The sequence below is a fragment of the Pseudophryne corroboree genome, chromosome 3 (assembly GCF_028390025.1).
Source record: "Pseudophryne corroboree isolate aPseCor3 chromosome 3, aPseCor3.hap2, whole genome shotgun sequence".
NCBI lineage: Eukaryota > Metazoa > Chordata > Amphibia > Anura > Myobatrachidae > Pseudophryne > Pseudophryne corroboree.
In genome coordinates, this window is record NC_086446.1 from 427,608,369 (window position 1) to 427,632,807 (window position 24,439).

The 24,439-nt window shown below is 45.6% G+C and overlaps 1 protein-coding gene across 6 annotated transcripts; it reads right to left on the minus strand.

Moving 5' to 3' along the window:
- Window positions 1–318: 318 nt before the first annotated feature.
- Window positions 319–10,317, minus strand: LOC135055828 (homeobox protein TGIF2-like). Of its 6 annotated transcripts, none has more exons than XM_063960323.1 (3): window positions 8,933–9,016; window positions 7,174–7,409; window positions 319–3,535 (listed from the first exon to the last, which is right to left on the minus strand). In XM_063960323.1, exons 1-3 carry the CDS (start codon window positions 8,949–8,951, stop codon window positions 2,942–2,944), a joined length of 849 nt encoding a protein of 282 aa, XP_063816393.1. In that variant the 5' UTR covers window positions 8,952–9,016; the 3' UTR covers window positions 319–2,941. The 6 variants fall into 6 exon arrangements, with proteins under 6 accessions (XP_063816393.1, XP_063816395.1, XP_063816397.1 ...); XM_063960325.1 differs by lacking the exon at window positions 8,933–9,016 and adding an exon at window positions 8,831–8,900; XM_063960327.1 differs by lacking the exon at window positions 8,933–9,016 and adding an exon at window positions 8,807–8,882.
- Between the last annotated feature and the right edge of the window lie 14,122 nt (window positions 10,318–24,439).

Here is a 24,439-nt window from a genome sequence, read left to right on the forward strand (position 1 = left end):
AACATCTAGACTCACTGATTGTTATATAATCCATGTTGTTTGTTTTCCCTAACAATCAGTGAGTCTAGATGTTTAAACTCACTGACTGGTTTATAAAATCCATGTGGTTTGTTTTCCCTATGTGACAGCTCACAACGCGTCGCCATGGCAACCGACCGGCCCATGCACGTCACTTCCTGGCTGGGACGCCGAAACCGGAAGTGCGGGACGGGGGAGGCTCGGGGACACCGTGATGCACACAGCTGAGAGTCATGTAGGGGGGTAAGTGGCACCAATTAGTTTATGTATTTATATCTGTATCCATGCACTGTATCACTGTCTGAGGAAGGGGATACGTCCCCAAAACGTCACCCACATTAAAACAGCATCCCTGGAGGGGTGTTTTTTCACTATTATGTGCAAGTCTTTGAGTGCCACCTCTGTTCCTGTCTGTATTTGGGTGGGATTGCCCCCACAAGGAAGGCACCAACATGTAATGAACTACAGGTTGAGTATCCCTTATCCAAAATGCTTCGGACCAGAGGTATTTTGGATATGGTATTTTTCCGTATTTTGGAATAATTGCATACCATAATGAGATATCATGGCGATGGGACCAAAGTCTTAAGCACAGAATGCATTTATGTTACATATACACACAGCCTGAAGGTAATTTTAGCCAATATTTTGTATAACTTTGTGTATTAAACAAAGTGTGTCTACATTCACACAATTCATTTATGTTTCATATACACCTTATACACACCGCCTGAAGGTCATTTAATACAATATTTTTAATAACTTTGTGTATTAAACAAAGTTTGTGCACATTGAGCCATCAGAAAACAGTCTTCACTATCTCACTCAAAAAAGTCTGTATTTCGGAATATTCCGTATTTCGGAATATTTGGATATGGGATACTCAACCTGTACTACCACTACTCTTCACAATGTAGAATGGGGAGATTGCACAGACATTTTTCTAAGACTTCTACATTTATGAAAATATGAAACTTATAAAACTGTTTATGCATATTAGTAATCAGAGTATCACTAAGATCTGCAAAATTGTAGTAATTCTAAAATTCTAGGATATCTCCACTATTCAGTTTTGAAAATCCTATGACCCGTCAAAAGAATATAATTTTAACATGAGTAAAAAAATAAATAATAAAAAAAAAGGGCCACATGTGTAAGACATGTACATAACACATGGAAAAGGGAGACAAACAAACCCCCATCCACCCAAATGTGTCTTTGTTAAAGATATACAATTGGGAAGCTGCAAATAGCCAACAGATTTTCTTTAGACGTATGATGATTTGTAGGAAAACCAGCTAATTCTGGGCATACATCGGCAGACAACGTAAACCAAGAGATATTGTGGCCATACACCAAAATATTTCAGTGTATGGCCAAACAATATCTGGGTTCCTCCCCTGTGAAGGAACAGGGGACATGTTGGGCAGCAGTGCATACACAATGATTGGATCAGTCGGGCATGTTGGAAAACTTCTCATGCCTTACTGTCCGATTATTGATCAGTTGCTGCTATACAGTATGCAATTACCTGCAGATTCAGCCAATAATTGCATATGTGCCCCAACTAAGCAATACAATTGTATTCATACATATTAGTATCAAAGTTCTGCAGCACCAAGTTCTGCAACATTGTAGTAATTTGCGTAGACAGTCTAGCTGCAACTTTGAAAATGACCTTTCATGAGTCTGAATGACCAGTTTATAAACACACATGAAACAAAATTTATTAATACACATATTTAAAGGGAGGGGAATATTTTCTACACAGTACAAGCTTATGGAAGGCACACTAGTCATAAATCATCATAATATTTCTGCAACTTGCAAAAGGTTTCCTGGATGAATGCATGCACCTTTACCAACCTACATTGTGCCGGTGGAACTGGCTGCAAAAACTACACAGGAGAATTGAGGTTCATGTAAATATTACGCCATCTAGTGGTTTCACTGGGGAATGATAAAATGAATACACTAACGGGCATACTCAGTTACCCAACCCTGTTATAAAGAATAAGCTCTTGAATGTAGACAGGCTTACACCGTTTTAGATGAACAAGTGTCATGGTATAAAAATACATTTCAAACTAATACTGTCTTATCTAACAAAAAAAAAAAAGTGGCACTAACAGCGACAGGCTGCAGAGTCAGATGGGAAGAATAAAGTAAAAAAATATGTAACAAAAAACCCTGCCACAACCCTATGAAAATACTTGACGCTTTGTGACCATATATCAGTAATTAACATTCACAGTTTCAAAGTACATAAATCAAAAAAAGAATTTTAAGTAAACACAGTGTCACGAAGGAAGCTCAGTTAATGAGAATGAGTTGCCCCTCCTCTCCACCAAACACTTGAACAACCAAGCAGCAATGTAAGATGCTGGGCAAGTCCGAGAAGGTTGAAGAATTGTTCTGTGCAAGTCACCTACTCCAGAAGCCAGCTGTAGTGATACTCCTATTCATTGCCGAGTGACCTTTGGTCATTGTGACGATAAAGTGCAGAGGGGGGTAGCAGCATATTTGAAGAACACTGTGCTAAAGGGTTCAGTTAATATGGCCACCCCACCCATAGTGTCTCAAGGTGCCCATTTGCCATCATATAAATTCCAACTATAAAAGAAGTTGGGGGATTTGATACCAAATGTAAACAGCATAAGTACTGGAAGTCCATAAAAACCAAAACCTATGACCTTGCCTCTTTGCAAAGAGCCCCCAAGTCAGCGATGGGGGTTTGTGCATTCTTTGCAGAGTTAAAATGGGTACGTTCCATTTTGGTCTAGCTTTTCCTTGTGGTCTTCATTATAGCTCTCAAAATAAAAATAAAAAAGAAGTCTATTAAAATCCAGGAAATGGATGAACAATCTGGGGATTAGGGAAACAATAACGCAGAATGCAACTTTGTTAAGAGGTGTTACATGTTTTAACATTGTTCCTCCTTAATGGAATACGAAGCTTGTAGGGAATTCAGGGCACAACGAGCGGCCTCACGCCTAGCCTCTTCAGCCTCCATTTCTGCTATACATTGTGTAGCCACATGTGCCAGGATCTGCAATCTGCTGATGTTTGCACCTTCAACATCGCAAGTAGGAGAGGAAGATGAGGGCGTTTGTCCAAACTCAGAGGAGAAGAAACTGCGTTTGTTGGGCAACTCTGCTGAGGAGCCACCTTCTTCAGCCTTCATGGTGGGAGTCACTTTCTGCATTACAAGTTCATGACTAACTGTGGCAAGCGCATGAATGGGGTGCCTAAATGGATAAATTAGAGGCAGCATGCCAGAAGCCATAGGGGGAACAACCAACATACTAGGAATTGTACTGTGTTCCATGTGTGTAATTGAAGGGAGTTCAATTTGCTTAACCGGGGGGAACTCAATTGCCCTATGCAGAACAGGTGCAGGGGGCTCAGGCGTCTTGTTTCCCTTGCGAGAAATTGTATACTGGTTGGGATCCTTCCCGTCCTTGCGAAGCATTTCAGGCAATATTCGCCGGCGGGCATTAATGAACCAGTTGCAAATCTGTAGAGATGAAAATGAGTTGAGTACTTGAACAAAGTTCACAAGTCAACACTATTGCAGTCCTAAAGCAAATAATCTGCTAGTAGTGTCCTATACAATAATAAATATGCATAATTAGTCTATGCCATAAGGCCATGTGTAATGTGACAGAGTCGCAAAAGTGTTCTCTTAATGTTGTGGTCAATTTTAGTGAACTTCATTTAATGTAAAGTGCTTTGAGCACTTTTGGAGAAGTCAGTTTGATTATACCATCTGTACACAACATTATTACTACTTAATGCACCCTCTTTGGAGGCAAATGCATTTAACTTTTAGAAAGTATATTTCTACATCAGCAGAGCTTGGCTTTCCAGCCCTACATGATGCAGCAGAATGAATGGACCACTGTCAACCTAGCACTATTAACTTACAGATGTGGGGCTGATGCAGAATTGATGGTGGGGAATTTAGGCGCTAGTCTGCGAATGAAAGTTTGTTTCATGAACCCCATAGACTTCGCACGAATGCGAGCACCAGAGTAATTACAAATTAAAAAAATAAAAAAAGTATGGGGGGGTGCTTTTGGGGTGATTTGAGGCGACTAATTTTTCCCTGAAATAAGTACTTTCAATTTGGGGTGCATCAGCTAATGAAAAAGCTTATTTTCGGGTAATTTGAGGCCACTTATCTTTTTGTGAACCCAAAAAATGGCATGTAATTATTGGCCCATATTCTTAGTCAATTGTAGGGGGGGGGGGGGGGGGGGGGGGGGGGGGGAGATCTGAAGCATGTAGTGACAGTTACCTTAAAATACAGATTTTCCCTTCATTTTCACACCCTCAGGGAGGGAGGGCACGAGAAGAAAAAAAAATATCTGAATTTCCTGAGAAAGCAATGCAAGTTTGTAATTTGTTTGCAAATGCAACTCGCAGAGAAAATGCCAATTCGCAACTAACTGGTTAACCCCTGAAGAGTTGTGAGGGGCGTGTCCTGCTCAACTGTAAATTGCAGTTTAAAAAAAATAGGAGGTGTCTGGTAATTGTAGGCTGCATGCAAAAGCGGGCATTTTCTTCGCATGGAAAAGTAAATACATTGCAACCCTTGCATGGTTTGTCCAGGAAGAAAAAATAAATAAAAAGGGAGCAACTTTTCCTTTTTGCTATGGACCCAGTATGGAATGAATGAAACAAAAATGGTACGTGGAAGACTGTACACACTATTTCCCGACTAAAACCCCTAAATGTGGTTAAATCTTTCATATGAGCATCTCATTAGAATTGAGTGGACCCCAAATTCATTCCTCAAGGAACACTAACGGTACAGGATTTAAGTGTATCCATGCTTGGCCACAGGTGACTTAATTAGTACCTCAGTTAATATTATTTAACCATCTGTACTGAGCCCTGGATATACTTAAAACCTGGGCCATTAATGCTCAATGAGGAACCACTGCATTTGATTATCCAGAAACTACATATAAGCCAGTGTTTCACTAAACCCCTCAATGCACATTAACAGTCCAGCTTTTAAGGATCTCTATCCTCAAGCACAGGTGACTTATTTAGTACCTCAGTCCGTTTGATTATCCCATCTGTACACAAGCATGGATAGCTTTAAAACCTGGACTGTCAAGGTCCCTAGAGAACCAAGTTTGGGAAACCCTGCATATAAAACATCTATATTGTCAGTGGCAAGCATTGGCGGTGTAATGGTTGGCACTACTACCTCACAGCACTGAGGTCATGGGTTCAATTCACACCATGGTCCTAACTGTATGGAGTTTGGGTCCTAACTGTATGGAGTTTGTATATTTTCCCTGTGCTTGCGTGGGTTTCCTCCGGTTTCCTCCCACAATCCATAAGTATATTGGTAGATTGGATGTAGTATGGCTGACCGGCGGTCAGCATACAGACGCCGGGATCCCGGCAGCATACCGACGCCGGGATCCCGGCGGGGAGGGGCGAGTGCAGCAAGCCCCTTGCGGGCTCGCCACGCTGCGGGCTCGGTGGCGACCTGTGGTCACCACGGGTTCTATTCCCACTCTATGGGTGTCGTGGACACCCACGAGTGGAAATAGTCCCAGTTGGTCGGCATGCCGACCATCGGGATAGTGAGGGGTCGGGGTGCTGGAGGAGGTCATGTGACTGTCGGCCTCCCGACCGCCGGTCACATGAATACCACCCGGTAGGTTAATTGGCTCCCAACAAAATTAGCCCTAGCGTGAATGTGTGTGCGTGTACATGTGATAGGAAATATAGACTAAACTCCACTGGGGCAGGGACTGATGTGAATGGCCAAATATTCTCTGTAAAGCGCTGCGGAATATGTGTACGCTATATAGAAAATTGGTAATTAGTAGTCACCTGCCAGCAATTGCAAGCTCTTATTCTTTGTTGTGAGTTTAAACACACTTTGCATATTTAATTAAAGGCAGTTATGTCAACAGTCCATAATCTTAAAAAGGGAGAGTCTATCTTTACAGGTGCCCTTCTTTAATTTTAAATACCTGCACTTTCTTCTGACGTGTGTGTGTGTGTGTGTGTGTGTGTGTGTGTGTGTGTTTTTTAGCTATATCAGAGTAGTTTGTGTAAATTGCACTGGGCTACACCAATGGTACAAAAGCAGCTGTATACTGTATTCCAATGAATGAATGGGGGAAAAAAAACAAAAAAAAAAACCACACTAATTCACATCAGATGTCAGGACACAGTAATATCCCTTTTCAACTGCCACTAAAATCTGGGTTATTGCCATGGTAACCCAGGTCACGGCTCAACTGAAAAGTGTAAATCTGGGTCCAGTGACCTGGGAATACAACCAGACTAGTTTGCAGAGTTGGTCCCAGAAAGGACCCAAATAAAGGGGCAATATAAATGGGTTATCCAGGTCATCTGATTTGGCTCCTGATTACACCATGGGTAGATTCACGGTGGGGACGCAGCGCTGACAAATATATGGGGCTGGGCCAATGATGTCAGGGAACGGAGACAATCTCTACTGCTGCTGCGAGACTCCGTCCACAGCTACACCCGTGTGCAGTGTGAATGGCTCCGACTCGGGAATAATCCGGATCTGAGGCACGGTGGAAAGGGTCAATCCCGTGTCTGATAAGGTTTGGAACCGTGGGGCAGATGTATTAACCTGGAGAAGGTATAAGGAAGTGATAAACCAGTGACAAGTGCAAGGTGATAATCGCACCAGCCAATCAGCTCCAATATGTAAATGAACAGTTAGGATTGGCTGGTGCGTTTATCACCTTGCACTTATCACTTCCTTATGCTGTCTTCAGGCTTAATACATCTGCCCCAGTGTTCCAAATCACAGGTCAGACCAGGGACCTGGGAGGAAACGTGATATAACAGTGCATGTTTTCCAGGTCTCCTCACAGAAGTGAATTAATTAGAACCACCTGTGGATGTTTTAAAACGTGTCAGTCAGTTATGGATAGATCTGCGCTCTGACAAGGAGATATGGAAAATATGCCGTGTGTCCCGTGGACTGGACTTGAGAAGCATGGATACACAAATTTCTTTCATCTGTATCTGTTGTGTGAATTTCTCAATGTAACACAGCTGAACAATGATGCCCCAGTTTTATTCCGCTATGAAGTCCCACTGTGATGAACACCGGCCCCAGCACACACATTCCAAGCTACATACCTGCAGCACAGTGAGGCGAGTTTGTCCAGACAAAATAGTTTTCTCTGCCTCGGATGGATAGGCATTGTGGCGGTGCTCATATAACCAATCACGCAGGATTTTCACAGACTCTTTGGGGAGATTTCCTCTGCGTTTCCTTTTAGAACCAGGCACTTCCAACTCCACACTGCTGTCATCTTCCCCAACATCACTGTCAGTCTTGGGGACAAATTCCATTTCCTCCATCAAGTCTGATCCTGTGACAATTTACATTAACAAGTTTGGGTATATTGTTAACTGAATGAATGCATATGTGTTTAACATTACCCATGTCTATTTTTATTGTAAACCCATATTTCACTTATTCCATCAACTATATATTATTTTATGTGTAAGCGATTTACCACTGTGGAAAATAAATATTTATCTACTCACAGCTGTGGTAGCCATTTTGAGAACTACACTAATAATCAAGATAATACATCCAGGACTAAATGTATTTAAGCCTTAAAAGGTGATAAAGTGAAGGCTGATAAAGTACCAGCCAATCAGCACCTGGCATTTTTCAAACACAGCCTTTAACATGGCAGTCAAGAAGCTGATTGGCTGGTACTTTATCAGGCTTAATACATACAGGGGTACATTTACTAATCAGTGATAAGAGCGGAGTAGTGAGCCAGTGGAGAAGTTGCCCATGGCAACCAATCAGCACTGAAGTAACATCTATAATTTGCATACTATAAAATGATACAGTGCAGCTGATTGGTTGATGGGGAAATTTCTCCACTGGCTCACTTCTCCGCTCTTATCACTGCTTAGTAAATGTACCCCTAAGTATCAGCCAATCAGCTTCTTGACTGCCATGTTACAGGATGTGATTGAAACATGACAGATGCTGATTGGCTGGTACTTTATTATTCTTCACTGTATCACTTTTTTAGGCTTAATACATTTGGGTCCCAATCAACTACCAAGAAAACAGCAACATCATTGGCGCATAAAGTAAAGAGATTACACCTTAATTAACATTGGTTTAGAATGGCTGCGGCCACTGGGTGAGGGGCATACATTAAGCACAGCATGTTCCTCTCTAGTCTATAGATAGCCATCCACATTGTTTGTTTGCCCCAGGAAGAGGCCTGCACACCTTTTGTCTCACCAGTATTTATTAACACATTCCTCTTCTCACCTCATCCCATTCCCGACACTCCCTCCCCCATTTTACTACTAGTGGTAGATACTCAGCAAGACCATATGACAACTTCAAAATAAAGGTAACATTTAAAAAAAGATCAAGGTTTGGCAGTAAACTTTCATGAAAAATAAACATTTCTACATATACCCATTGTTTAATGTGAACACTTAAGACATGTTCTCCCCCCCCCCCCCCCCTTCAAAAATTGTCAATTTGCTATTGGTGTACTACATGTCCAGATAATCCCCAACTGCTACCTCAGGAAAACAATAAGAGACAGAATGGGCATGGTGTAACACTTAGATTTGTTTGGGTACTGGAAACCTTTACAATTCTATGCATACAACACAATAGGATTAAGACCCCTGACTGTGATTGTTCCAATGCTGGAAAAAAAAAACCCTCTACAACTTCTCCCTCCAAAACAAGCAAGAATAGAGCAAGGTCCTTCCCACCAACCCAGAGCAAATGGATGTTCCTCACCCCCCTCCTCCTCTCCCAGAAGAAGCAGCACAGGATGGGGGAGGTGGGCTGCGTACGTGCACAGGGCATGGCCATGTGGACACAGGGCTTACTAACAATTACCTGTTGGAAGACGGACCATAGCCCCTGTGAGAACGGCTCTATGCCATCACACCCCCCAGCTATGACATGGTACCTCACCTTCCCCACCTGCCTGACACAGCACTCTCCGCTACACGCATCACGGTGTGAGGGGAACTCAGGAGACAAGTGCTGGGACCTCTGCTGTAGTGTCCCGCTCCCAGCGCCGGCAGCCAGGCACTGCACACGTGCACTCCTGGCAGCAGTGAGAAGCGATCAGTGGCACACACCGGGCACATGCCTACACGCCCGGCCCGGGCACCAGACCTGCTGGGGGGGGAAGTATTAGGCAGCAATCAGTGGGAGGTATGAAGCGTGCAGCTGCTGGAGACAAAGGCAGACACGCACATGGCAGCCCAGGCATCCCCCAACTACTATGCCCATCATAGCACCCATGCCATACTCACCGGTCACCTCCATGCTGGGGAGGGGGCACTCCCGGGGCAGATCTCCTGCAGGGTAAAGTTCTCCTCTCTGACAGACAGACAGACTGGTGTTTCTTTGTTTCAAAGAGAAACAGGAACTTCTGTGCGTCCCCCTCCTCCTCCCCCTCCCTCTCCCTCCAGCTGTCACTTCAGACTCCAGCCCCACTCACACAGCCAGGGTCCCATTCACGCACAGCAGCCCCCAACCAGCCCGCCTGTATAGGTACAGGCTGCCCGTGGGGTGAGGGCACCGAGCAGGGCACTAACTTATGATGACGGGGGCAGAAAGTTTCCGTAGTGTGCGGTCTTTGTTCCCCAGATTGCGGGACAGGTTACTGTTAGCATAGAGCCGCCGGATGGGGCGCACATGAGCTCCTGGTGGGTGTAGTTAGCAGAGTTTAAACGAGGTGGGAAGACAGGAGGCTAGCGCAGGCTGACACAGGAGAGGCACTACTACCCCCAGCAGTCCATAGACACTTACGTGCAAGCTCGGTCATGCTGCCGCTCCGCGTTACCTGTGCCCAGGTGCGAGTCCGCGCCGATGATGTGCTGCAGCAGCCGCAGTGCAGAGTGTAGGTGACGGCTACTTGTTTCTAGTAGTTGGTGACAGATATACCCCCTCCCTCTCCGGCCTGTGACAGGGAGGGGCGCTGTTTGAATGGAGGTCTCTGATTGGCCGCGGCGCTGGGGGGGATGAAAGACAGACTCAGGTTTCTGTCACTTGTTGTCTTGTGAATCAAACTTCTTTTCTTATTTAATGATCTCCAGCAACGTCCATGTTATGGTGCGAGTGGCCCTAGCGCCGTCTCTACCGGCCGCTGCTCATTGTCATGGTAAGTGGCCATGGCGGCCGGTGACCCCCTTGTCTCAGCACCAGAGGAGCTGGGAGTATTCCCGCCACACACACACATCATCACACGGTGCATGCATGTCACCCATCAGTGCACGGCTATGGTGATCATGGCTGAGCACATGGGCTGGCTCGCAGACATACAGGAGCTGGCTCCATGGATAAGTAGCACTATAAATCCACTTTTGGACGTAACAAAAGAACTCGTACAATAAAAAGAAATGGTGTTGTCTGTCCAATGTCACAAGAAAGAGCTGACACTCCATTGGGTACTTTTCACAGCCTTAGAGACACATGTATGCGTAGGATGTGTGTGTGTATATATGTATATATAATATAATTGTTTGATTTTTGTAGGTACCAGAGAAGTAATTACCTGCAGTTTTTGGGGCTACAGACATTGGGCTTTAAGGCGCTGCAGACCCCATGTTGCGCCATATAAATAAAGATTCTAGCTAGAAATAAAATCTCCATATATATTGCAATTAAATTAAAAAATCCAGCTAGGATGTGCCACCAAGTAAATACAGACAATCTTCAGGCTAGTTATATAGCATTTTGTGTAGAAAGCACTCGCCAGTCTTATTAAAAAAAACACAAAATGTGTTTATTCTATTTTATAGGGTGACCATAATCTGAGACACCTATGTCTTTAATATGTGTTTTAATGCCTTTATGTCTTTAATCTGGGACACCTATGCGTTACACAGGTTCTGTAGCTGGCTAAAACCAGGTGAAATTCAGGCTAGTTTAGCCAACCACAGAACCTGTGTAAATCATAGGTGTCCCAGATTAATGGGATATTATGGTCACACTATTTAAGAATATCAGGAAATAAGATAACTATGGAGCACTATTACAACGCCTAGCTGTGTGTATAACAATTGGCGGTAGATTTACTAAAGTGCGGGTTTATAGAAGTGGAGATGTTGCCCATAGCAATCAATCAGATTCTACTTATTTATCTAGCAGCTACAGAGGTTCTCAAACGCAGTCCTCAAGGTACCCCAACAGTCCAGGTTTTAAGTATATCCAAGGCTCAGCACAGATGATTAAATCAAATTGGCAGAGGTACTAATTAAGTCACCTGTGGCCAAGCATAGATCTACTTAAAACCTGGACCGTTGAGGTGCCTTGAGGACCGCATTTGAGAACCTCTAATCTAGTACACGGGTTCCAAACCACGCATGGATATCCCTAAAAACTGGACTGTTAGGAGGATATTCAATTGTTTGAAAAGTCGGTTGGGTGTCTGTTTTTTCCTATCTAATAGACAGGAAAAAACACACAACCAACCGACTTTTCAAACAATTGAATACCCCCCCCTTAGAGTGCCTTGAGGACTGAAGTTGGGAAACACTGGGGCAGATGTATTAACCTCGAGAAGGCATAAGGAAGTGATAAACCAGTGATATGTGCAAGGTGATAAAGGCAGCAGCCAATCAGATCCTAACTGTTAATTTAAATATTGGAGCTGATTGGCTGGTGGGTTTATCACCTTGCATATATCACCGGTTTATAACTTCCTTATGCCTTCTCCAGGTTAATACATCTGCCCCACTGTTCTAGCAGATAGTAGCTAGAATCCGGTTGCAACGGGCAACAATTCCACATCTATAAACCCACACTTTAGTAAATATACACTTGTACTCAGTAGTTGTTATTTGATTATTTATACCCCTTTCTCTATCGTCCTAGTGGATGCTGGGGTTCCTGAAAGGACCATGGGGAATAGCGGCTCCGCAGGAGACAGGGCACAAAAAGTAAAGCTTTTCCGATCAGGTGGTGTGCACTGGCTCCTCCCCCTATGACCCTCCTCCAGACTCCAGTTAGATTTTTGTGCCCGGCCGAGAAGGGTGCAATCTAGGTGGCTCTCCTAAAGAGCTGCTTAGAGAAAGTTTAGCTAGGTTTTTTATGTTACAGTGATTCCTGCTGGCAACAGGATCACTGCAGCGAGGGACTGAGGGGAGAAGGAGTCAACTCACCTGCGTGCAGGATGGATTGGCTTCTTGGCTACTGGACATCAAGCTCCAGAGGGACGATCACAGGTACAGCCTGGATGGTCACCGGAGCCGCGCCGCCGGCCCCCTTGCAGATGCTGAAGACAGAAGAGGTCCAGAATCGGCGGCTGAAGACTCCTGCAGTCTTCTAAAGGTAGCGCACAGCACTGCAGCTGTGCGCCATTTTCCTCTCAGCACACTTCACACGGCAGTCACTGAGGGTGCAGGGCGCTGGGAGGGGGGCGCCCTGGGAGGCAAAATGAGTACCTATAAAGGCTAAAAATACCTCACATATAGCCCTAGAGGCTATATGGAGATATTTAACCCCTGCCTGATTTCTCAAAATAGCGGGAGACGAGCCCGCCGGAAAAGGGGCGGGGCCTATCTCCTCAGCACACGGCGCCATTTCCTCTCACAGCTCCGCTGGTCAGGACGGCTCCCAGGTCTCTCCCCTGCACTGCACTACAGAAACAGGGTAAAACAGAGAGGGGGGGCAAATTTATGGCGATATTTTTATATAACAAAGCAGCTATAGGGGAGCACTTATTATAAGGCTATCCCTGATATATATATAGCGCTTTTGGTGTGTGCTGGCAAACTCTCCCTCTGTCTCCCCAAAGGGCTAGTGGGTCCTGTCTTCATTAGGAGCATTCCCTGTGTGTCTGCTGTGTGTCGGTACGTGTGTGTCGACATGTATGAGGACGATATTGGTGTGGAGGCGGAGCAATTGCCAAATATGGGGATGTCACCTCCTAGGGGGTCGACACCAGAATGGATGCCTTTATTTATGGAACTACGGGATAGTGTCAACACGCTAAAGCAGTCGTTTGACGACATGAGACGGCCGGACAATCAATTAGTGCCTGTCCAGGCGACTCAAACACCGTCAGGGGCTGTGAAACGCCCTTTGCCTCAGTCGGTCGACACAGACCCAGACACAGGCGATGACTCCAGTGGTGACGGTGACGAATCAACCGTATTTTCCAGTAGGGCCACACGTTATATGATTTTGGCAATGAAGGAGGCGTTACATTTAGCTGATACTACAGGTACCACTAAACAGGGTATTATGTGGGGTATGAAAAAACTACCTATAGTTTTTCCTGAATCAGAAGAACTAAATGACGTGTGTAATGAAGCGTGGGTTGCCCCTGATAAAAAGCTGATAATTTCAAAGAAATTATTGGCATTATACCCTTTCCCGCCAGAGGTTAGGGAGCGCTGGGAAACACCTCCTAGGGTGGACAAGGCGCTAACACGCTTATCTAAACAAGTGGCGTTACCCTCTCCTGAGACGGCCGCACTTAAAGATCCATCAGATAGGAGGATGGAAAATATCCAAAAAAGTATATACACACATGCAGGTGTTATACTACGACCAGCTGTAGCAACTGCCTGGATGGGCAGTGCGGGGGTAGTTTGGTCAGAATCCCTGATTGAAAATATTGATACCCTGGACAGGGACAATATTCTACTGTCGTTAGAACAAATAAAGGATGCATTTCTTTATATGCGTGATGCACAGAGGGATATATGCACACTGGCATAACGGGTAAGTGCTATGTCCATTTCGGCCAGAAGAGCTTTATGGACGCGACAGTGGACAGGCGATGCGGATTCAAAACGGCATATGGAAGTTTTGCCGTATAAGGGGGAGGAGTTATTTGGAGTCGGTCTATCAGATTTGGTGGCCACGGCTACAGCCGGGAAATCCACCTTTCTACCTCAAGTCACTCCCCAACAGAAAAAGGCACCGACTTTTCAACCGCAGCCCTTTCGTTCCTTTAAAAATAAGAGAGCAAAGGGCTATTCATATTTGCCACGAGGCAAAGGTCGAGGGAAGAGACAGCAACACGCAGCTCCTTCCCAGGATCAGAAGCCCTCCCCGGCTTCTACAAAAGCCTCAGCATGACGCTGGGGCTTCTCAAGCGGACTCGGGGACGGTGGGCGGTCGTCTCAAAAATTACAGCGCGCAGTGGGCTCACTCGCAAGTAGATCCCTGGATCCTGCAGATAATATCTCAGGGATACAGGTTGGAATTAGAGACAGATCCACCTCGCCGTTTCCTGAGGTCTGCTTTACCAACGTCCCCTTCCGAAAGGGAGACGGTGTTGGAAGCCATTCACAAGCTGTACTCTCAGCAGGTGATAGTCAAGGTACCTCTTCTGCAACAAGGGAAGGGGTATTATTCCACTCTTTTTGTGGTACCGAAGCCGGATGGCTCGGTAAGGCCTATTCTAAATCTGAAGTCCTTGAACCTGTACATAAAGAAGTTCAAGTTCAAAATGGAGTCACTCAGAGCAGTGATAGCGAACCTGGAAGAGGGGAACTTTATGGTATCCTTGGACATCAAGGATGCGTATCTCCACGTTCCAATTTACCCCTCACACCAGGGGTACCTCAGGTTCGTTGTACAAAACTGTCACTATCAGTTTCAGACGCTGCCGTTCGGATTGTCCACGGCACCTCGGATCTTTACAAAGGTAATGGCCGAGATGATGATTCTTCTTCGAAGAAAAGGCGTATTAATTATCCCATACTTGGACGATCTCCTAATAAGGGCGAGGTCCAGAGAACAGCTAGAGATGGGATTAGCACTGTCTCAAGAAGTGCTAAAACAGCACGGGTGGATTCTGAATATTCCAAAATCCCAGTTAATGCCGACAACTCGTCTGCTGTTCCTAGGGATGATTCTGGACACGGTTCAGAAAAAGGTTTTTCTCCCGGAGGAAAAAGCCAAGGAGTTATCCGAGCTTGTCAGGAACCTCCTAAAACCAGGAAAGGTGTCTGTACATCAATGCACAAGAGTCCTGGGAAAAATGGTGGCTTCTTACGAAGCGATTCCATTCGGCAGATTCCACGCAAGAATTTTCCAAAGGGATCTGTTGGACAAATGGTCAGGGTCGCATCTTCAGATGCACCTACGGATAACCCTGTCTCCAAGGACAAGGGTGTCTCTTCTGTGGTGGTTGCAGAGTGCTCATCTATTGGAGGGCCGCAGATTCGGCATACAGGATTGGATCCTGGTGACCACGGACGCCAGCCTGAGAGGCTGGGGAGCAGTCACACAAGGAAGAAACTTCCAGGGAGTATGGACGAGCCTGGAAACGTCTCTTCACATAAACATTCTGGAACTAAGAGCAATATACAATGCTCTAAACCAGGCAGAACCTCTGCTTCAGGGAAAACCGGTATTGATCCAGTCGGACAACATCACGGCAGTCGCCCATGTGAACAGACAGGGCGGCACAAGAAGCAGGAGGGCAATGGCAGAAGCTGCAAGGATTCTTCGCTGGGCAGAGAATCATGTGATAGCACTGTCAGCAGTGTTCATCCCGGGAGTGGACAACTGGGAAGCAGACTTCCTCAGCAGACACGATCTTCACCCGGGAGAGTGGGGACTTCATCCAGAAGTCTTCCACATGCTGGTAACCCGTTGGGAAAGACCAATGGTGGACATGATGGCGTCTCGCCTCAACAAAAAACTGGACAGGTATTGCGCCAGGTCAAGAGATCCGCAGGCAATAGCTGTGGACGCGCTGGTAACGCCTTGGGTGTACCAGTCGGTGTATGTGTTTCCTCCTCTGCCTCTCATACCAAAAGTATTGAGAATTATACGGCAAAGAGGCGTAAGAACGATACTAGTGGTTCCGGATTGGCCAAGGAGGACTTGGTACCCGGAACTTCAAGAGATGATCACGGAAGATCCGTGGCCTCTACCTCTAAGGAGGGACTTGCTTCAGCAGGGTCCCTGTCTGTTTCAAGACTTACCGCGGCTGCGTTTGACGGCATGGCGGTTGAACGCCGGATCCTAAAGGAAAGAGGCATGCCGGAAGAAGTCATTCCTACTTTGATTAAAGCAAGGAAGGAAGTAACCGTGCAACATTATCACCGAATTTGGCGAAAATATGTTGCGTGGTGCGAAGATCGGAGTGCTCCGACGGAGGAATTTCAACTGGGTCGATTCCTACATTTCCTGCAATCAGGATTGTCAATGGGTCTCAAATTGGGATCTATTAAGGTTCAAATTTCGGCCCTGTCGATTTTCTTTCAAAAAGAATTGGCTTCAGTCCCTGAAGTCCAGACCTTTGTTAAGGGAGTGCTGCATATACAGCCTCCTGTGGTGCCTCCAGTGGCACCGTGGGATCTAAATGTGGTTTTGGACTTCCTAAAATCTCATTGGTTTGAACCACTAAAAAAGGTGGATTTGAAATATCTCACATGGAAAGTGACCATGCTTCTAGCCCTGGCTTCTGCCAGGAGAGTGTCAGAATTGGCAGCTTTATCTTACAAAAGCCCATATCTGATTTTCCATTCGGACAGGGCAGAACTGCGAACTCGTCCGCATTTTCTCCCTAAGGTGGTGTCAGCATTTCATCTGAACCAGCCTATTGTAGTGCCTGCGGCTACAAGTGACTTGGAGGACTCCAAGTTACTGGACGTTGTCAGAGCATTAAAAATATATATTGCAAGGACAGCTGGAGTCAGAAAATCTGACTCGTTGTTTATATTGTATGCACCCAACAAGATGGGTGCTCCTGCGTCTAAGCAGACGATTGCTCGTTGGATCTGTAGCACAATCCAACTTGCACATTCTGTGGCAGGCTTGCCACAGCCTAAATCTGTAAAGGCCCACTCCACAAGGAAGGTGGGCTCATCTTGGGCGGCTGCCCGAGGGGTCTCGGCATTACAACTTTGCCGAGCAGCTACGTGGTCAGGGGAGAACACGTTTGTAAAATTTTACAAATTTGATACTCTGGCTAAGGAGGACCTGGAGTTCTCTCATTCGGTGCTGCAGAGTCATCCGCACTCTCCCGCCCGTTTGGGAGCTTTGGTATAATCCCCATGGTCCTTTCAGGAACCCCAGCATCCACTAGGACGATAGAGAAAATAAGATTTTACTTACCGATAAATCTATTTCTCGGAGTCCGTAGTGGATGCTGGGCGCCCATCCCAAGTGCGGATTATCTGCATAAGTTGTACATAGTTATTGTTAACTAATTCGGGTTATTGTTAAAGGAAGCCATCTTTCAGAGGCTCCGCTGTTATCATACTGTTAACTGGGTTTAGATCACAAGTTGTACGGTGTGATTGGTGTGGCTGGTATGAGTCTTACCCGGGATTCAAAATCCTCCCTTATTGTGTACGCTCGTCCGGGCACAGTACCTAACTGGAGTCTGGAGGAGGGTCATAGGGGGAGGAGCCAGTGCACACCACCTGATCGGAAAAGCTTTACTTTTTGTGCCCTGTCTCCTGCGGAGCCGCTATTCCCCATGGTCCTTTCAGGAACCCCAGCATCCACTACGGACTCCGAGAAATAGATTTATCGGTAAGTAAAATCTTATTTTCAGACCTACTTCAAAATCCCGGGTTTTTGTGCATCAACCCAGGATTTAGGTAGGTCTGAATGCAAACGACCAGGACTAGTCCTAGATCCACAACCCTGCTCCCAACCAGGGTCATGGAACTGAGACCCGGGAATTTGCCGGCGCCCTATACGCAACAATTTCTCGGGTCTGATGTATGAAAGGAGTATTAGAGACATTAACCATAAACATATTAATGATTTTATTCAAACAATAGACAAGTTTAAAATATAAGTCTGTTTTCAGACAGTATAGAAAAAAAAACCCATCTGATTCTATAGCTCTAAAACCAGGGCAGATATAAATGTAAACGGAGGCATTAGTATACATATAGTATGCATTGCCTCATAAATCACAACAGCTCTAGTGGAGTCTACAAACTACATTGACAATGCTGGATGTGCTAAAATCAAATTGGACATTTAGCAGACTGTCCATCGTATGAATACTGATACAAATGTGGCTGCCACTTGGCTGGTATTTTACCAGGAGACTTAAGGATGGAAGTAGTTATGATTCTTATGGTGTCATCCAGTTACAGACAAATTAACATTAATTGAACAGATTTATAGTGGTATTAGCGTATTACATACACAGTAGGAAATTCTTATTAGTGACCCCTACTAATAAGCAGTGATGTGCAGTCAGGACAGGCAAGGAAGGCAGAGCCTCACCTGTCATACTACAGAGTTTTTATTATAAAATTGATTAGAATAATGCAAAGAAGATATTTATAACTTACAATATCATCTTTCTATTATTCTATATGATAGTCATCTTTGTATTATTGTCATCTTTTTTTATATGTAGAAATAGCCAGTGCCTCCTCTGCCATTGACCTCACCACACGTCGTCACGGTTACTAAAACGTCATACTGTTAAATCAGCCTTTAGTACAATCTGATTGTGGTGAGGTACACCCTGCTGAGATATGGGTGTAGTATGTGATGCCGGCGGCCAGGCTCCCGTTGGCAAGCATACCGGCGCCGGAATCCCGACCGCCGGTATACTGACAGCTGGGTGAGCGCAAATGAGCCCCTTGCGGGTTCGCCACGCTGCGGGCACGGTGGCGCGCTATGCGTGCCACACTATCTATTCTCCCTCGGTATGCCGGCGGTTGGGATTCCGGCGCCGGTATGGTGGTCGTCGGGAGCCCGGCCGCCGGCAACCCGAAGACCACCCGAGATATAGCTATGGGATGTAGAGAAACAAATGGACGTTGTATGTCAAATTTTCCTCTGGTTTGGTCAATGATTGTTTTGCAGAGTTGGGCTGAGTGGGTATAAGGTTGTATACAAACAGATGTCTTTTAGACGCTAGTACAGAAGCTCCATGAAAGAACATGATAAACAATTGTATCTGTTATTCACAGCTAACGTTTTTCACTATGAAAACATTTTAAAACATAAATGTACATATAGCTTTCATATACCTGGTGTTACCCGGATGCATACGCTGCGGTGCAGATCTGCACTCATCTGGCTCTCTTTCCAACATTACATGTACATGCAATCGCGTTTTTTTACGCCTGCAATTTTCAACATAGTTGAGTTTAAATTCTGCATCATACCCTATATGTTGAAATAGTTTTTGTCCACTGATTGTACAGCACAGCACTGTCTTATATGTTGGCACAATATAAATAAAGGAATTCTAATATACAAATGACAATGGGCATGCAAGCTTTTATTTCTAACATAACCAAAACATACACGGTGCACTATTAGATCGCAGTACAGGGTCAACCTAGTTCTGACACAGAGAATTGTGCAGCCAGCGGTTGGTAACACAAGGTAGTAGAACATTCTGAAACTACAGAGTTGGGGGATGGGTCCCATTTGTTAGTAATTGAATCACAAAACCTTTTCTACCCTGAAAGGATTAGTACAGCAGATTCCTGAAGAAAAGATAGGAAATTAACTCATTATCTTCCACTGGAACTGTCATTCTTGGCAGATAAGTTTTGTGCTCTTTGGCATGTGTCTGACACATAACCACCAATAACAATGGTATACAATTCTGATTTTGACATTTAAAATGTCGCAATCAGAACAAGGACACTGTTAGGTCAAACTCCAGCATTCAGGCATCTTAATAATGCAATTACAAACATTTTAATAGTTGTTGGCATTACAACTTCAAACATGATGCTTTACCATCATGCCTGATATTGTAAAACCAACACTGTTAAAATGTTGATTGCATTATTAGCATGCCGGGTTTAGACCTAAACAGTGTCCCCATCCAAAATCATAGACTATTGACAGAAGATAAGAACCACTTCGGCCATGGGCAGCACAGGCGGGGTAATTGTTAGCATTACTGCCTCACAGCACTGAGGTCATGGGTTCCATTGCCACCATGGTCCTAACTGTGTGGAGTTTGTATATTCTCCCTGTGCTTGAGTAGGTTTCCTCCGGGTACTCTGATTTCTTCCCACAAATCCAATTGTGAATGGCCAAAATATTTTTTGTAAGCACTGGAATATGTGTGCGCAATCAGGGGCGCAGAGAGCTACGCCAGGCCCTGTTAATAAATGAGGGCATGTGCACACCCCCTAAAAATAATAGAATGTATATAATATAAAGGGGGAGCCATTCTAATGCAGGGGGCAGGAGTACATGGGTGAGGGCAACCCCTTCCAACCTTGCTTGCGGGAAGCGGGTCCCTCCTTCTCAGCCGGCATCCTCTTCCTGGTGATATTTGGGAAGATTGCGCATGTGCACTAGAGAGCAAATACTTTGATGCAGTGCCAGAGTGTTTGCTTTCAATGTGTAGGCGCCATCTTCCCAAAGACAACACTGGAAGATGGCGCTGGCCTTAACTATAGGTATACTCTGAAGCCCAGTTAATTAGTACCCACTGCCCCCCCCCCCCCCCCCCCCCCGCTCTCGGTGCCACAATGCGCTACATAAATATAAATAATAAAATTAATAAATCTAGTTTGCTCGAAACACATGTACACTCACACGGGTGTAGTAGTGTATACCGGCGGCCGGGCTCCTGGCGACCAGCATACCGGCGCCGGAATCCCAACAGCTGTGCAAGCGCAAACGAGCCCCTTGCGGGCTCGCTTGCGTGCTCGCTGCGGGCACGCTATCTATTCTCCCTCCAGGGGGGTCGTGGACCCCCCAGAGGGAGAAAAAGTGTTGTTATGCCGGCTGTCGGGATTCCGGCGCCGGTATACTGTGCGCCGGATTCCCGACAGCCGGCAAATTGAAGACCACCCCACTCACACACTAGGGTTCATTTTTGTTGGGAGCCAGTTATCTTACCAATATATTTTTGATTGTTCCAGGAAGCCCACGCAAGCACAGGGAGAATGTACAAACTGCACACAGTAAAGCTGGGTACACACTGAGATGATGTATACCCAGCCGATATATATCAGGCTAATAGACCGACATATCGGATCCTGGGTACACCCTGAGCGATATAATGAAGGTCGGAGCAACATATAGCTCCTTCCCTCATTACACTTACTCGGTCACTAGTGTTATCGCCCCGGTTGGCCGTGCAGCAGGGCCAACCAGTCGACGTTGCTTGTGACCGTGAGCACCCGCAAATCCGGCATACACACTTTTTGCGATATGTCTAATTAGTCATTCTAATTCGTACAGAAACAAAAAATCTGTCCAATATCGTCTCAGCTGTGTGTACCCAGCTGTAGGGCAGTGGTAGGAATTGAATCCATAACCTCAGTGCTGTGAGGCATTAATGCTCACCATTACACCATCCATGTCAACATTTTCACTGTTCTAAGTCGTAGAGAGAGATAAAGTACCAGTCAATCAGTGACAAACTGCCATGTGACAGGCTGTGTTTTATAATGACAGGAGCTGGTCGGTTAGTACAGGATCCGGATGATAGGTTGATGGTCAGTAGGTCGACACCATATGATTGACTTGACATTTTTACATGGCGGCACAGGATAGAGTCCAGCAACCTTTTTCACTTTTAGGACCAGATGCAAATGCAATTCAGTGCAAGGTCCTAACAAAACCACACGTAATCTACAATATTTCTGGCCTTACGGGTATCAGTTTTTTTGCTCCCAACTCTAAGGGGTATGAGCTAAACTAAGATTTTACTGGCAAGATAACCTGCAATGTATTAGTCCACAAGAATTCCCCCCTTGGCATTTGTTGTATTTTTACACAAATCAGAGTTAACGGGGGTACTCGCGGAGCGATCCCATCTTAAAATCTAAGCAATCTGACCAGATTGCTTAGATTTTAAGCATGATCTCTCCGTGTGTACCCCTCACAGTGATATCGCCGGTGCTAGGTTGGCCTGCATGCACCACCCCTCCCCCCGCACGCTCAGCACACATCGCGCTGTGCTGAGCGGGGGGAGAGATGTATGCAAGCATCTCTCACCACATCTGCTCGTGAATACGGGCCTTTATACAATAGAATATCTACACAGTGTACATGAGATATTTGTGTCAAGTGCAGAAAGTGGGAATTTAACATTGCATGAACAGCACAGTAATAAAATACAAAATAAAGGCATCTATGTTTCAGTTCCAAGTACATTTTGGATTTAGCAGACTTTTCCGCCTTATTTTCCCCTTCCTTGGAGGTTTACTTGGTTATATACTTTTTAACTTATCTACTTCTTAACACATGTACAGTAAGCTTTCATTTGGTCATATTGTAAGTAAGCTAATTATGTGCTCTCATAGGCATTTCTATAATGGGTGCAAAGTGTGCAGTGCGCACGGACCCTTGGGTGAGGCCCACACCGCACACACCCTGCTCCCATATATTATACTTACCCCTCCGGAGTCCTGTCGCGGCTCTGCACTGCAGACACAGATCACTTGGAAAATGGCCAATGCACATGGGGACAGTATCAGTTTGTTGTTGTAAACATGACAAGGACTCTTAAGCAGGAATACACCCATGGCCAGTGCTAGGGTGTTCGGCAATCCCCTGCAAACCTCAAAATTTGCACCCTTCCTTAATTATTAACAGTGAGTGCAGAAAAAAAAGGGGGGGGTTCTCACAAGAAAGGGGTGTAATTCAATTTATGTCACACAGTAGCACAATCTTATTCAGATTACACCGCAGTAGTGCCCCTGATTCATATTACATCACATAGTAGTGTCCCTTATTCACGTTACGACACACAGTAGTGCTCCTTATTCTGGATGCTTGCATCAGCAGCAAAGTGTCCCTGGAAAATATTTTTAAATTCAAACTGTGGATCAGCATAGAATGATGGTTTAGGGTGTGAAGTCTTAAATAAAGAGGTGGCTTTTGAAAGCCCTTTTGAAGCTATGAAGATAGGTGGAGTGAGAGAATTCCAGTGGTGAGAAACAGCACAGGTGACATTTTGTAGGTGAGGAGATAAGCATTTGGGAGTAGAGGTGGCAGTCGTGGGCATGTTACAATACATAGTAGTTCCCCTTAAACATGTTACGCCTCACAGTAGTCCCCATTATACACAATGCCTACAGTAGTGCCCCTTATACACATAATGCCCACAGTAGTAGTGCCCTGTGCACATAATGCCCACAGTAGTAGTGCCCTTTACACATAATACCCATAGGAGGGGAGAGGGGGAATGGTGTTACAGACTGAAGTGCTTTTAGTCATGCTGCCTGTCTGTCATACATCTTGACAGGTGCAGCAGGGAGGAGAGGGTAGGAGGGACCCGATACAGGAGATCAGTGGGTGGACTTCACACTTCTGGTGCCGCTGCTGGTCATACAGTTTGACAAGTGCAGCAGACAGCAACAGCGGACAGCAGCAGGGTAGCAGAGTGGGAAGAGCATCTCCCTGCTTTGCATACTTTGCGGAGTGTGTTGCACCGGGCCTGGATGCCTGCACCAGCAGCAAAGTGTCCCTGGAAAATATTTTCTCATACGTCCTAGAGGATGCTGGGGTCCACTTCAGTACCATGGGGTATAGACGGTTCCGCAGGAGCCATGGGCACTTTAAGACTTTTTCAGAGTGTGAACTGGCTCCTCCCTCTATGCCCCTCCTCCAGACCTCAGTTTAGAAAATGTGCCCAGGCAGACTGGTCGCACTCTAGTGGAGCTCTACTGAGTTTTACTAAAAGACATTATGTTAGGTTTTTTATTTTCAGGGAGACTGCTGGCAACAGTCTCCCTGCTTCGTGGGACTTAGGGGGAAGAAGTAGGAACCAACTTCCTAAAGAGTTTCATGGCTCTGCTCCTGCTGACAGGACACCATTAGCTCCTGAAGGGTACTGAACACTTGCTGCGGCTATGCGCTCACTCCCACAGCATGCCGTCACCCTCCTAACAGAGCCAGAAGTCAGAAGACTGGTGAGTAGTATTACCGGTGGTCTGCAGAGAGGGATCTCCGGTCATCGTGACGGCTTAAAGTACCGCGCAGCGAGCGGGAACGCTGCGCGAACATGCTCTCCATACACAGATCACAGCAAGGTGCAGGGCGCGGTGGGGGGGCGCCCTGGGCAGCATGAAACCTACTCTGACTGGCAAAAGGTGGCATATGATGCTGTGGCACAGTCCTACACCCCCGCCAGTATAAATATCTAATTCTTCCTCAGGCAGCCAGCACACTGCTCAGCGCCATTTTCTTCCAGCAGACAGCAGGGGAAGAAACGCTGATCCTCCTCTCCACTTCTGAATCAAGTATCAGGGTGCAAAAAGGGGGGGAAAGTGTATATTGTGGTACTACAACCAAGAGCCTGAATGGGTGAAAGAATTACGTGATAGTGTGAATCATATCAGTAAGAGATTGGATAAGTCTGAGTCTCATGCAGATAACTTGAGAAAATCTGTCGAAGATGTGATTTTTAATAGTTCTGCCTTTTCATCCACAGGGGACCCCTCTGGGTCACATAAAAGGTCA

Excerpts from the sequence above, each read along its gene's own strand:
- LOC135055828 (XM_063960323.1), bottom strand. Across the intron at positions 3,536-7,173 it reads CTCGCCTCACTGTGCTGCAG|ATTTGCAACTGGTTCATTAA; the intron begins GTATGTAGCTTG and ends TCATCTCTACAG.